The sequence below is a fragment of the Eptesicus fuscus genome, chromosome 13, assembly GCF_027574615.1.
Source record: "Eptesicus fuscus isolate TK198812 chromosome 13, DD_ASM_mEF_20220401, whole genome shotgun sequence".
Classification (NCBI taxonomy): domain Eukaryota; kingdom Metazoa; phylum Chordata; class Mammalia; order Chiroptera; family Vespertilionidae; genus Eptesicus; species Eptesicus fuscus.
In genome coordinates, this window is record NC_072485.1 from 76,893,970 (window position 1) to 76,908,860 (window position 14,891).

The following is a 14,891-nucleotide window of genomic DNA, read 5'->3' on the forward strand; positions in this document are numbered from 1 at the left end:
TCCAGCTGACAGGGTGTGCTGCCCGCTGAGGTTTGATGTTACAAATGCCCCTTCTTTCACGAAATGATGGTGCTCCTCGGTGGTGGTTTAAAAGCAGGTGCCCCCACTCACCCACATGAAAACACTGGTGACTCTAGGTTGGTCCCCGAAAGGTTGGCGGGAAGGTTTAGCTCCATGAAATCCCAAATACTCTGTTGGGTGGGATCAGGGGTCAGGATTTGGGGCTCATGGAAGAGGCTGCTGGGAAGGTGTGACAACTCCCATCCCAACACACACGTGTGCACACACAGACACAAGGACATATAAACACATATAAACACGCACACGCACACACATAAGCCCCTACACACAGACACAGGCACACACAGATACACACTTGCATAGACACAAGCACTTATAAACACATATGCACATATGTGCACACACAAGCCCCTGCATACATGAATGCGCACGCATGCTCGCACACAGACACAAGCACACATGAACACATGCACACGTGCACACACACATCCCTGCACACACAGACGCAGACATACACAAACACACACATGCACACACACACACACACACACACTCAGAGGGGACGTCTCAGGAACACCCACAGCACTCCATGTGTCTCACCAAAGAAGACGGATGCCCCCAAGTCCCTCCCGAATTTTCAGCTCAGCCCTGGGGCTTGGGACCCGGGGAGAGGCGGGGAGCTTCCTGGGCAGATGTCACCGGACAGTGTCCCGCGAGGGAGGTGTCACGCACACACATTTATTCGGGAGCGCGTCTAGCCACGGCCCTCCGGATCTGTGCACACTCACAAAAAGAGAAGGTTTCCATCAAAGGATTTTTGGTAATCACCTAGTTTTTAATACAATGTTCGTATACAAAACCCCCATGTCAAACAACGTCCTGTACATGAGAACACAGAAGCATCCGACGGCACCATTTTAGCACACGAGGGACGTCGCCGCCTGCAGACTATGAACAGAGCAGGCAGCTGGCGGGATGTCAGCGCTGCGTCCGCCCCGCGGTCGCGACAAACACGGTGTATCTCCTTCCCCTCCCGTGTTTCTCTGGGTGCTCGAGACTTGGACCCCGTCACCCGCAAGACCTGTGTGCACAAAGCTCTTAAAATCCTAACTGTCCAACAGGAACGTTCCTATGAGTAAAAATATAGAGAAGTGTTACCAAAATAGAAGGCTTTATTAATAAAAATCTTTGGTAGTAACAGTATTTGAAATTCCTCTCAACGATATTTGGTTAACTAGTAAAAGAAATTCCTTCCACCTTTGAGCTACAGGAAAAGAAACCCTTCAAACCCACCACCATAGAATCGATTAGGAAAAAAAAAAAGAAAAAAGAAACAGACCCTCCATAAATATCCTAAAGCTGTGACCGATCCCTGGGAGCCGTCAGACTTCCTGAAACCACTGTCGCCCCCAGATGCCTCCGCGTGACTGCTCACACCCTGTTGTCCTGTCACTGGGCTTTGTCCATGAGGAAAGGGGACAGCTGTGAGGCCAGCTCCCGGCGCAGGGGTGGGGTGGGGTGGGGTAGGGGGCAGGTGTGGCTCCCGGCGGGACCTGCCCCCGCTGGCTCTCAGGAGTAAGCTGGACGCTCCCACGCCCTCTGGCTGACATGGCCAGGCCACCGCTCCTGACCAGAGTGCCTGCTTCTGAGCCTACAGAAAGGGGGATGGGAATGGGCTCGCTCTCCGGACCTAGAGGCAGGTGAGGTCTCAGGGACCTGGTCTCCAATGGCTCAGTCCTTGCCCGCTTCTCCGTTCCCCCTCCACGTGGCACCAGATGTGCCCAGGGCCTCGGATGCCATTCCCACCTGTCAGGGCGCCGGGGGGGATGACGGGAGGTGCTCCCCGGCGCCTCTGCTCATGGCCGCCGCGGGGGGGAGACGCCAGGACTGCCCTGCCAAGGCCGCCTCTGCCGCGTGCACCGCCCCGTCCCAGCAACCGTTCTGATGAACTCCGAGAGTCAAGATAAAAAATTCCCTGCATAATGGTTTTGTGCAAAAACAAGGGGAAAAAAAAAAAAAGAAACAACCCCAGAAAAAAAGATTTTAAAAAATGTTGTCTTATCAGAAGGTGGTCTTCAAGGTTTGCTGCAAACACAGGAGCCACCCGACCTGGTGGGGGTGGGCTGCCTGCCCGGGAGAGGTACCGGTCGGTCGGGCGCCGGGGCCGCTACAGGGCGCCGCCCTGGTGCTCGGGGCCGTCCGGGGCGGCCTCGGGGCTGTGGTTGCTGCAGGGCTCGTCCTTCTTCGGGCCCCGCTCCATCCAGGTGTCCAGCAGCTGCTGCTTGCCCTGCTCCTCCCTCATGAACAGCTCGACCATCAGCACCTTCTCCTTGTGGATCTGCTGGCTGATGTCCTTGGGGATGTCCGGGATGACCCAGTCCACGAAGTCGCTCATGAACATGACCAGGTTCTGGAAGGACAGTCAGCGCGTGGCGGTGGGAAGGAGGATCCTGGAAAAGGCTCCCCACCTCTACCCACCTGGCAGCGCACCCCCCCCCCCCCCCCCTGTCACGCCCCTGCCAGTGGCCTTGGGCACAGGGGCCTTGGTTTCCTGGAAGGTATAACTGAGGCAGGAAACCTGCCAGTAGCCCCTCCCGACATGTTGGCCAGCCTTCTTTTTAAAATTTTATAGTTATTGTTTTTCAGAGAGAGAGAGAGGGAGAAGGAGAGGGAGAGAGAGAAAAACACCCATTTGTTGTTCCACTTGCTCATCATTCATTGGTTGAATTCCTGTATGTGCCCTGACTGGGGATCGAACCCACCATCTTGGGGTAGTGGGATGACGCTCTAGCCCAGTGGTCGGCAAACAGCGGCTCGCGAGCCACATGCGGCTCTTTGGCCCCTTGAGGGTGGCTCTTCCAAAAATACCACGGCCTGGGCGAGTCTACTTTGAAGAAGTGGCGTTAGAAGAAGTTTAAGTTTAAAAAAATTTGGCTCTCAAAAGAAATTTCAATCATTGTGCTGTCGATATTTGGCTCTGGTGACTAATGAGTTTGCCGACCACTGCTCTAGCCGACCGAGCCACCGGCCAGGGCAGCCGGCCTGCTCGAGAGAATCTGAGCTCCGTAAATAGGAAACGCCTCTGGAGGATTCCGAATTCCTTGGCTGGGAGGCTTCAGAAATGAGCCGCTGGGTCACGCATCACCAAATAAGACAAGTGTCAAGGCTTTAAAGCAATTCATCAAATGAAAACAGCGCACAAAAGGATGGGACTTTGACTGATGCCTCCGTGGGCACGCCCCGCCCTGACCCTGCCTGACACAGATTCTCAGACTCCTGGACCCGGCGTACCTGGAAGACGATGACGAAGGCCAGCCGTGCCGCCAGGACGGCCCAGAAGTCCTTGGAGATGTCGTACTTGTGCTCCGACCACGGGGGCTCCCGGTAGTCTTTGTACCTGCAGATGCCGGCAGGAATCGGGGGCTGCGAGAGGACCCTGGGGTTCTGCCCAGCGCCACGTGGCCCCTGATGCCAGAGCCTCGGCAGGGGCAGCCCCGCCGCCCAGGTGACGGGGAGTCTCTTTATGTTGGAGGGATGGCCAGGGACCACCGAGGGCTGGCAGGGCCCGAGGGGCTTTGTGGAAATGAGGACCCCAGGTAAGGCCCAGCTGTGGGCCCACAGAAGCGGGCTCTGGGACCCTCTGGTGAAACCCTTTCTCCAGAAGTCCCACCTGAAACCCCGGGAGATCAAACCAAGCAAGCGGGGCTTCCCTAGCTGAAGTGGGTGGGGGTCCCTAAGCCTGGCCACGCCTGCTGTCCACAAAACTCAGGCTGGGTCTGTGACACGTTTTTCTCAGCGTGGCCTGTGGAGGAGGTTACACATACGAGTGGCGTGGTCGGGGCCTGCCTGGCAACTGCCCCACGGGGCCCAGTGCCCAGGGGCACTCCTCTCTCTTCCAGCCACGGCCTCTTGGCTGTTACCTCCTTATCTCTGCCTAAGACAGTCCACCCCTCCTTCCCAGTTGTCAAGTTTAGACATAGCCTAATGACTTCCTGCTCAGAGAGACCAGGGCCTCACAACCCCTCCCCAAGCCTGCCTCTGTCCCTCCTTCGGCGCACCTGATCTTTACTTATTGTCTGCCCCCACTCTGCCAAGCGGGAGTGATGGGCACCTCCTGAGCTTCGGGTCTCTCCGTCCCCTTCCTCTTTTATGCAGGCCCAGAGATGCCCAGGGCGAGGACCCGAGGTCCTGCCTCCACCTAGGCCCACCCAACTGCTCCCTGAAATCCGGGGGTGCTTGGGTTTAATGGGCTGACACCCCTCTGCATTGGAAATGCTCTCAGAAAATATGCCCACAGTTTCCAGGCTGGGGGCCACAGGTGTGCCCCGTGCTGTCACTGAAAAGCTGAGGTCCAGTGGGGGAGAGGAGGAGGGCCGGCACCTGGCTCTGTGGGCACAGTAGCCCTGGCCTGGACCCCAACCCAGTTACTGCCTTGCTGTGTGTCCCTGCGCAATCACCGGGCCTCTCTGGGCCGCGGCCTGGCACTCCCTCACTTATTCACATCATGCGCATTCATTGAGCAGCTACCACGGGCCAGGCCCCCATCCAGGGAGCAGATTCAGCAGGGAACACAACCCACAGGGCTCCTCACCCACAGAGCTTTATCTCTGAGGGAGCTGGATGGGAGGGCTAAGCTGCCAACCCTGGAGACAGGATCGGGCTGGGAACCCACAGTCTGGTGCCAGCTGCGGAGCGACACAGAAGTTGCACAACCTGAACTCCGAGGGGAACAGGCAGCCCGGGTTCTCCCGGCATCAGAAGCCACACACACGTGGTCCTCCTTTCCGTGCTCAAGGCCCGCTGCATCGGGAGACTGGGAAATGTGTTTGGGTCACCTGGCAGACTCCTATGCATCCCTCAAAGCCCACTGACAGACCTGCCCAGATGCCACCACCTGCACTGACCTCTGTTAGAGATGATCTTATTTTTTTCCTTGCGTGGCTCTCCTTAGCCACCTGCTAGCTCCCCTGGGCAGAATAACTATATTAATGTCCTCTCTGGGGATGGCTGTGAGCATTACATGAGACTAGGCCTGTTTTAGAACAGGAACAAATGGTAGCCACCAGCATCGCCAGCTCTCAGCTCTGCTCTGCCGCCTCTCTCACACCCACCGCCCCAGGCTGGGCTCGGTGCTGCCCCTCCCACAGCCAGCTCCTCCAGGAAGTGGGTGGTCATGGGCGGGGCCAGTGGAGGCGTGAAGCTCACAGCACCTGCAGCCCATGATCATGGCCAAAGGATGGGGTGGACCTGGCTGAAAGCGAATTCTGGGGAGTGCAGTGGTCTGGCCCACGGCCTTCCACGGCCACGGGGGTAAAAGCAACAAGACCCTTCAAATAACGGGGCCTTCCCCCTGTCTCCCTGGCCTTCCCCCACGTGAGCAGGACACCCGAACTAATGCATGGGGTGGGGAGCTGCCTCCTTAACCAATGCCTGTGACCTGCTTCCTGGTCCTCAAACCCGAGGCTGACCCTACAGACATCAGCACTGACACCCCTGAGGGGATGTCTAACGAAACGACCACACGCCTCCCTGCCTCCTTTCTTCAGAACCATCCTTCCTCTAAACCTCAGTTTAGACAAATAGGTCAAGCCTGAGCGTGTCCTTGGCGTGAACACGCCAACAACACGAAGGTACGGGTGCTCCTGGCGAGCCGGAGGCTGGGGCTTGGGCTCTGCCCGCCCGGCCCCTGGGGCACCTGCCTGCGGTAGGACAGGCAGAGGGTTGGAGCGGGTCATCCTCTGCCTTTCCTGGGTGTGTGTGCCCACCTATGTGTATGGGCCCCTCCCTGACACACAGCCCGCAGGGCACCATGTCGCTGCTCACGGATCACTCGCCGGCTGGGCGTGTCTGCTGCTGCAGCGCCACCAGCAGCGCCTGCAGAGTCCAAGAGACTCGGGCCTGGGACTGCTGACTCCTGGGCAGGAAACATTCTTGCCACTGGGACTGCTGGGCCGAAGGGTACAAAGCAGGAGCTGCTGGGGGACCTCCCTGCCTGCCAGAAAACCATGCCAGCATGGAGGAAACAGAGTTGGGAGGCAGCACCTGAGAGGCCCAGATGGCACAGGGCAGCACCTGGATCCAGCCATGCCTGAAGCTACTCTGGACTTCTTAGTTAAAAGAACGAAGGGATCTGTTATTTCTTAGCGTACGACGGAGCTGTCCTGTGACTTGCCCCTGAAAGAATCCTGGCTTGAACCGGGTTCTCCCAGAAACCGGGCTCTTCACGGGGAGGGCGGGGGGCGGTACCTGCAGATGTGCACCTCGTAGCCCAGGTCCAGGGGGTCGTTGGGGGCCGTGCCCTCCTGGAAGTCGCTGACGTTGAAGGAGGAGAGAGTGTGGTTGACGAAGCCGTGCATGGTCCCGTTCTGGCTGTACATGTACAGGTACACCAGGCGGGGGATGAAGTCGGACGTGAAGGAGATCACGAAGGCCTGGGGGGAACAGCAGGGTGAGCACAGGACCCATGGCACTGGGCCCGATCGTGGGACACTATGCCCATGAGTTAGTAACGTGACCAAATGCCAAGTGAACAAATGAAGGGTTGGGGGCATTCCTGGCAGCCCCTCCGGCAGCCCAAGGAGCTGGGGACACAACACCCCTGGGCATGGGATGAATGCTGGAAGCCTCTTACTAGCTGTGCGGCCTTGGGCAAGTCACCTAACCTCTCTGTGCCTCCACTTTTCTTCTGGTTACACAGGACTAACAACACCCACTGTACAATCCTCGTGCCTTATGTTATTTTTTTTAAGATTTAAAAAATTGATTTTTAGAGAGAGAAGGAGAGGGAGAAAGAGTTTTGAGAAACATCGATCGGCCACCTCCTGCACACGCCCTACCAGGGATGGAGCCTGCAACCCAGGCATGTGCTCTGATTGGGAATTGAACCAGCAACTTGTCAGTGCACGGGACGATGCTCAAGCAACTGAGCCACACCGGCCAGGCACTTAAAAAAAAAAAAAGTAAGAGCAGAAAAGTTGCCTAAGAGGAATCTCTCTTTCTCAATGTCTCTCTGTCTCTGCCTCTCTCTTGTTTATCCTCAGGACTCTAGGGAGAGTGGACTAAGGGGTCAAGGTGGGCATGGTGGTGGAGAATTTTGCTCAAGGTCGCAGGAAAAGGTCGAGGAGAATTGGTGATTCTCGCCTAATGCTCCCCACAACGTCTCAACACGACCAGGGGACACTTCTAAAGAGGAGACGCTGCTGCCAGCCCGCGGCCCCGCCCAGGCTGAAAGCAGAGGGTGCCCAGCTCCCTGGGAGGGGCGACGGGCTGCCAGGCAGCTCAGCTGGGGCCTCCCTTTGCCCGACGGCTGTCACTTACGTTGATGATGACGGCAAGTTTCCCGATGCCTCTGAGAATGTTGTACCAGATTCCTGGGGAGGGAGAAGAAGCACAGTGTTAGGGAGCCCCGGCGGCTGGTCTCAGGGACCCGGCTGACGGGCCCAGATAGGCACCTGCCGACCCCAGACCCTGGGCTCCTGCAGGCTCACCAGCTGCTTGTAAGCAAATCCTAACTTCTAAACGCGTGCTTCAAACCAGCCGGTCCCTCAGGCATCCTGAACAAGCTCCCGGGAGCCTGTTTACCCACTGATTGGCTGGGACGACACCTTTTTTTTTTCTAGAACAACCAGGATTCAAGTCGGGTGCAGCTCTTGCCCACGGCACGGCAACTCGAGGCCAAGCCCAGAGATTTGGTGACTAGAACTGTTATGCAGCTCTTTCCTCTGTCCCTATATTTAGGGACAAGCCAGAAGTAGTGCAGGGGTCAAAGAGCATACCAACGGCCCTGGGTCACGTCCTGGGGGTAATGACCATTTCCCGTGGCACCTGAACGCAGGTGAGAAGGACCACGGCTGCCCCGGAGAAGCAGGTGTCCCGCCACGGGCCTCCCTGGCAGCCGGGCCCAGGAAGGAGGTGCCTCATCTGGGGGCCCAGAGCAGGCCCTGCCTGTTAGGGCCTCGATTGCTGCGACTCCTGGGAAGGGGCCCAGTGCCTCCTGCCTGACCCTAACCCAGTCCCGTTGGGCCGGGAGCCCTGTCGCCGAACCGGATCGGATTCCAGCAATAACCAGCACTTCTCAGAAAGGGCGGGAGAGGCCTGTTAGTGTGACAGTCATTAGGGAAGAATGTGGTGGGCGGGGTTTCTCTATTCAGGGCAGAGGCTGCTTTGGGGCAGGAGAGCCGTGAGCACCAGGGCGCCCCTGGGCCCCGATTTGGGGGTGCAGGTTGGTGGTCTGCAAAGACATGACTCCAGGTCTGTGTGGCCCAGAAGCTAGAAACCACGGGCGTGGAGGCAGCGCCCGAGGCCGGCGTGTGAGGTGCTGCGCTCTCTTCCTCCCAGCCCGCCTGTGAGGATCCTGTGACAGCGCCCCCTGCTGCTGGCCCTCCTCCGGTCAGCGGTCCCTGCGGCCCTGGGAGGGCTGACGGAATCCAGACACAGGTTGGTTGGTTCCCTTTGGTCTTCCCTGAGAGCAGGAACACGGCCCTTCACATCGCCCCGCGGCCGTGTCAGCACCCTGTGTGTGCCCGTCGCCCGTACATGCGGCCCACCTGTGGGGCCTGAGTTTGCGGCCTCCGAGCTGGGGTGCTGGAGTGCTGGGGCCCAGGTAGCCTGGGGAAGGGTGCTGTCGCTGGGTAGGGGGCTCCCTGGTCCATGGCGGGCTGGTGACAGCGGGGAACGGGTGGGCCAGCAGAGCGTTCCCAAAGCTGGGAGCTGAGTCTGTCTTCACGTGGGGCCAGTGGGCCTCTGAGTGACCCCCACCCCAGAATCGTGGGGTCCTGCTTAAAAAGTGCAAACCAGCCCTCACCGGTTTGGCTCAGTGGATGGAGCGTCGGCCTGTGGACTGAAGGGTCCCAGGTTCGATTCCGGTCAAGGGCATGTACCTTGGTTGCGGGCACATCCCCAGTAGGGGGTGTGCAGGAGGCAGCTGATCCATGTTTCTCATCGATGTTTCTAAGTCTCTATCCCTCCCCCTTCCTTTCTGTAAAAAATCAATAAAATATATTAAATAAAAAAAGGTGCAAACCAGGGCCTGACCAGCCTGTCTCGGCGTCTTGCCTCTCCCCAGGTGCTTGGCCGAGCTCCGTGGTGAGAACCGCGGCTCTGCGGATCCCCAGGAGCCAGGGACCACGCTCTGGGAAAAATCTCTGGGCTTCCTTTGTGGGGGGAGCTGCCTTCTCCAAGGCGCCTCTGCCATCCCAGGTGCTAAGCCCCATTTCCAGGAACATGACAGGGCTGTTTAGTCACCCGTGACCACACGCCGCAGCGCCCGGAGCTGAATGCCGGCAGGAGTTTGTTCCCGGAGGCTCCGCAGAAGGAGGCCGAGAGCCGGAAGCGGGTTAATCTGGTGTCAGAGGTCAGGGCTGGGAAGCTGGAGCCGGTTCCCACGCACAGGGCTGGGTCCCCTGCAGCGACTGGCCACACCCCCTCTCCGTGCCCAGGCAGGGCGATGGAGGCGCTGTGCCTTTGTGGCAGAGCTTCCCCAGCGCCCCCCCCCCCCCCCGCCCCGTGGGTGCAGGTCACAGGGGCCACGGGGGCCCTCTGTCCCCTCGGGGCCCTGCATGGATCACAGGAGGAATACAAAAGCCTCTTCAGGAAAAGGTTACGGCGAAGAAGCCCATAAATAAACCCATGAAAGGAGGCAGATTATGCCTTCAACCAACCATACAGGAACCAGGAAGTGAGCGGTGATCCGCAAGAATGAGAGAAAAACAAGAGCCAACCTCCCCGACGCCCCGAAGACCCGCTCCAAGCCTTGCTCGCGGTGGGAACCACGGCCACCGTGGAGCGGAGGCCGGAGGCCCAGGCTCCTCTCGCCCTGGTGGGCTGGCACCTTTTAGGGTGTGGCTGCAGGGGGCCGCCAGGGCTTTGCCAAGCAAAGGGCGCCAAAGCAAACACCGTGGGGCCGGGGCCTGCGGGCACCTGAGAATCGTAAGGAAGAGGGACAGGAGGCCACGCTCTGTCCTCTCCTGCCGCTGGGCACGGGGTCCGGATTTCCCAGGGGCTGTCCGGGGTGCGCCCAGCAGGCCACCTGCCGCCCCAGGCGAGGCCTCTGGTGCAGCATAAGCTTCTGGAGGCCACTCTCCACACACAGGTGTGCGGCTCTGGGAGGTCCCCGCCCGGCTCTGTCAGCCCTCTAGCCTCGGTTTTCCCATCTGGAAAGTGGGACCCAGGATCTTGCCACCCGACAGCTGCACCCCCAGGAGAAGTTCAATGCCAGACCTGCTCCCGGGGGTGGTCCTCGGAGCAGGCGTGATGCGCTAACTGAAGCCTGCTGCCGTGTCTCAGTCTCCAGGGCGGTCTGCAAGCGTCGCCTGGTTTGGGTGGCCCACGAGCGAAGACCGGCTCCACGTGTGAGACGGAAACCCAGCTGCTCTGACTCGAGGACGTGGCCTCCTGGTCCACAGGGACCAAACATTGACTCTGGGGCCTTCACGTCTGTTGAGCTCCGACCCATGTGATGGGGGTGGGGTGGGGGTGGGGCGAGGATGAGGCAGAATCAGGGACCAGAAGGGACTCAGAGGGCCAGCCAGTTCAAGGGCCTTAACAGCTGTTTAAAATTGTACACAAGCCCGGCCGGTGTGGCTCGGTGGTTGAGCGTCAACCTACGAACCAGGAGGTCACTGTTCGATTCCTAGTCAGGGCACATGCCCAGGATTGTGGGCTCAATTCCCAGTAGGGGGCGTGCAGGAGCCAGCCGATCAATGGTTCTCTCTCATTGATGTTTCCATCTCTCCCTCCCTCTCCCTTCCTCTCTGAACTCAATACAAATAAATTAAAAAAAAAATCCCACATGGAACCCTACAGAGAGGTTGGGTAGGGAGAGTCCTTACTGGTGGTCTGTGATGGGGGCAAGCTAACGTGTCAGAACGCAAGGGGATGGCCGCTACACTCGAGTCCTGGCTCTGATGTCCCTCCCCGAGGAAAGCCAAGGTGTCCAGGCTCCTCTCAAAGCTGGGCCCGCAGATCTCGCTATGGATCCCACAGCTCCAATGTGGGGTTGCATGGGAACCAGACAAAATCACCGATAGGCGACCATGTTGGAGCCATGAAGATGGCGATTTCATCCAGTTCAACCTAAGAGACCACACTTGTGATGGAGTCCACGCCATCTCGGAGGTGGATGGTGGGGTGGGGGGTGGGGGTGGGCCTGGCTACCATTGGCCAGCAGAGGCCAAGGCATGGCCAAGGGCAGGGATGGATGGCCCCGGGGGGCATTTGCAAAGAGGACAGAGGAGCTCCTGGCAGGGCTGAGGGAGCCCCTGTATTTAGCAATATCATATCTGGGCTGTGAAATGATTAACTGATACCCCACGGAGGAAGGCCCTGGGGGGTCCTGCCACACTTCAGTCCAGTCCTTCATCAGGGGGAGGGGGCGTTTCCCCTCCTTTTCTTTCTTTCTTGTGAACATCAAGTGATTAAGTGATACCCCACATAGGAAGGCCCTTGTCAAGCAGCTAACGTGGGCTTCCCCACTGGTCTACCTCTGTGCTCTGGGGGTGCACACATGTCCCTCGTGGGGAGGGGAGTTGAGGACCTCGAAGGGAAGTGCGGCTGGAGGACCTGGGGCAGACGTGGGGAGACGTGTCCGGACTAACTCTTTCCCAAATACTCTCGTGGCCAATACATCTCAGGAGTCAGGAGGTCGGGGGGTGGGGGAGTGAGGAGCCTTGGGGTTGTGCATCACCCCCGCCCCGAGACTCTGAGTCTCCATCCAGGCAAGGTGCAGTGAGCAGCCCCTGGGGACCCCGTGCCTGGCCCCACTTTGCTGGCTCTGGCTCTCGATTGGGCATAGCGGGTTCCCTATCCCAAACCCAGCATGTGCTCGCTCACAACCCGCCCCGTGGATCGCTCACCGATATCTTTGGCCCGGACGGCCACCGGCCTGCGCAGCTCGGTGACGAACTTTTTGGCATCCAGGCGGATCTCGATGATGTTATTCAGCAGCGCGAACAGCGGGGCGAGGGGGAAGGACGCCACGAACAAGGTGACGAAGCCAAACTGGATGACTGCAGAGAGAGGGAGCCATCAGCCTCCCACAAGGGAGGGGGTGCCCCTGTCCCAGGAGCCCCGGGAGCTGACCACTGGGGTTCTGCCTCCCGAGGAAGAAGGGGACCAGGGAGTGTGACTCTTGAACCATGGGCCCAGCTGGTCCATAAGTCCTCATTTATCACATGTTTAATCTTCAAAAATAATACAAAATTATCTTGGATGTAAACTGTAATTAAAAAGTAAAAAAGAGAAATCAATATCAATAATGGGAAAAAGTCCCCATGAGTATCAGGGCCCAGCCTTGGCCACCGTGCCTGGGCTAGAAGGACCTTCATGGGCCCCTAAGCTCCCATCGGCCAGAGGTTCCTGCACTTGGGGGGCCTGCCAGTGTCTCCAAAAGCCCTTGTCACCCCCTTCCATCGGGCCTCGGGGAGCCGGCAGGGACCAGTGTGCAGGATGATGTCGCCCTGCCTCAGGCCCCTCCCTCTCCCTCCTCATCCTCATCACGGACAGGCCGCCTCTGTGGCTTCTTGGCTGGGGACACTGCAGCCAGCACAGGGCCGGCGACCCCGAGGGGACAGGAAGAGGTTGCTGAGCGGAACCGAGTGGGGCTGCTGGTTCAGGAACTGCACAACAGGACCCGGCCACGGCACTCGGTGCAGGCGGCCCACAAGGAGGTGACAGGATGTCCCGGTGTGCCTGGGCAGCTGAGTGTGGCCACTGCCCCGAGCACAGTGGGTGGGGGCTCCATGTGGCCTCTGGGCCGTACGCTGGTCGGCCTAAAGGCTCTGGGGGTGACGGGGCCCAGGACAGGCTCAGCGTGCGGGCCACGGGCTGCTGAGGCTGAGGCTGTGGGTTTCCCCACTCGTCTTGCACTGATGGGCCAGGAGGGCAGCTGGAGCATCGATGGGGCTGGGGGGCGGGGGCGGGGGCGGGACATTCTCGGCTGGGCCTTTTCTTGCCGTGTTCGGGCACCCGTGTGCTCTGGGTGCCCAGTGAGTTGGCCTCGAGGGGGAGGCAGGGAGGGGGTGTGGCGGGGTGCAGAGTGCCCCCTGGATGAAGGATGAGGGAAAGGTCTGAAGACTCCTGCAGAGAGCTCCAGAGGGGAGCGCGCCTTGGCCACCACCACAGCTCATTTAAAATGCGGGTTCCCTGGCCCATCCCTGGTCTGAGCCGGGCGAGACCTGGGGCTGTGGATTTTAAAACAAAGCCCTGGGCAAGCGCAGCGGGGCCCTGCTGTGCCGCGGTGAGGCGATGAGGCGGTGCGGGGCAGGGCGACCCGGGCGGAGCTTCCTGCTTTATGGCGAGCCTGCCCTGCACGTCTGTTGGCCCAGCTGGTCCATAAGTCAATCCCAGCTTCCCAGAGCGGCGTGGGGGCACGGGGGAGCGGGGCGCTTCCTGGGTGGGCAGGAGGAGCCTGTCCCAGGATCTAATTTCATCACATCCAGGGGAACAGGGGACTCAACCTCCAGCCATCATGGAAATGAACGTCTGAGAAACGACCTCGTATCTTAGCCCATCACAGGCTGCTTCCCTTCCCCCCCGCCCCCCAGGGGGGGGGGTTGCAGGGAGGGGAGGCCTCCTCCCACACCCCATGCTGAGTGGGACAGCCCACTTGCCTCTGGTTCAGCTTGGATTTTATTCCAGGAGGAAACAGAGAATGTCCTCCAAACACAACAGTTTCCTTATATTCCAAGCCTCCAGACTCTTTTCCTTCTGAGTCAATGGCACGGTGCTCCTTGCACCACTGGGAAGCCGGGCGGGACGTGCATGGACCAGCTGGGCCAACCGGCGCGCAGGGCAGGCTCGCCATAAAGCAGGAAGCTCCGCCCGAGGTCGCCCTGCCCCGCACCGCCTCACCGCGGCAGAATGGCGTCTGGCTGAGTTTGCCCAGGGGTCTGTTTTAAAACCCACAGCCCCAGGTCTCAGCCCGCACAGACCGGGGATGGGCCCGGGAACCCGCCTTTTAAGTAACCTGTCCGTGGTGGCCAGGGGGCACTCCCCTCTGAGACCTCCTCCCCCCATCCATTCATTCAGTGAGCACGCACTGAGCGCCCGCCGTCCACCTGGGCCTGCTCTAGGTGCAGGGGGCCCGCTAGGAAAGGGACGGGACGGGACGAGCTGACCGTGTCAGAGGGTGATGGGGAGCCGTGTGCAGGGAGGGTGGAGGGGAGCCGCTGTGCAGGGAGGGGCTGCCCCCTTTCAACACTGTGGTCAGGGAGACCCTCTGGGGTGGACACTCGGTGCTGAGCCCGGGGGAAGGGAGAGGGGGAGTCGTGCCAGTATTGGGGGAGAGCATTCCTGGCACTGCTCGTGCAAGGCAGGTGGCCATTGTGTCTGGGTGACAGTGGGGAGGCCCGTGCGGCCAGAGCAGAGGGAGGCGGGTGGGGGTGGGGTCAGGGAGGCTCCGGGTGGTGGCCATGTGGCCACACCTGACCTCTCCGTCGGTCCCTCGCTCCGCCTCTGAGCGTTCCGTGCCACCCCTGGGCACACGGTGGCGCGGCCGTCCCTGGTGAGGAAGGGCCCGCCTCCCTCCAAGCCCGCCGGTACTCACTCATCTCCATGTACTCCGGGGTGAGGCCCCCGAACGGCTCCAGCGTGAAGTCCGCCTCGTATCGCTGCTTCCTCTTCATGTGCTCGTCGTGGTCGGCGGGGCTCTGGCGCTTCAGCCGCAGGTAGCGGATGAACTTCTTCATCTTCCTGAAAGCAAGGCCCGGACGCGGTCAGGCTGCCCGGAGGGCGGGCTCTGGGGGGCTGCGCGTCTGCACCGTAAGCCATGCTCCTAATTCCCAAAGCCATCATTTCACACCGAGCTGTCACACCGGCCAGGACTGCTCTGTCCACGGTCCTCTTTGCCCCCAGAGGCAGGGGTCACAGGAAAC

The 14,891-nt window shown here is 59.9% G+C and overlaps 1 protein-coding gene across 4 annotated transcripts in view; it reads right to left on the reverse strand.

The window, feature by feature from the left end:
* Positions 1–833: 833 nt before the first annotated feature.
* The window catches only part of ANO1 (anoctamin 1), a 68,943-nt gene continuing 54,885 nt past the window's right edge, over positions 834–14,891 (reverse strand). For all 4 annotated transcript variants that reach the window (XM_054725330.1, XM_054725333.1, XM_054725332.1 and 1 more), the window contains 6 exons: positions 14,564–14,709; positions 11,874–12,026; positions 7,339–7,391; positions 6,268–6,452; positions 3,313–3,418; positions 834–2,431 (listed from right to left, as the gene is read on the reverse strand). In XM_054725330.1, the coding sequence (XP_054581305.1) occupies positions 2,189–2,431; positions 3,313–3,418; positions 6,268–6,452; positions 7,339–7,391; positions 11,874–12,026; positions 14,564–14,709 (886 nt within the window). In that variant the 3' untranslated portion in view covers positions 834–2,188. The remainder of the gene's footprint in view (positions 2,432–3,312; positions 3,419–6,267; positions 6,453–7,338; positions 7,392–11,873; positions 12,027–14,563; positions 14,710–14,891) is intronic.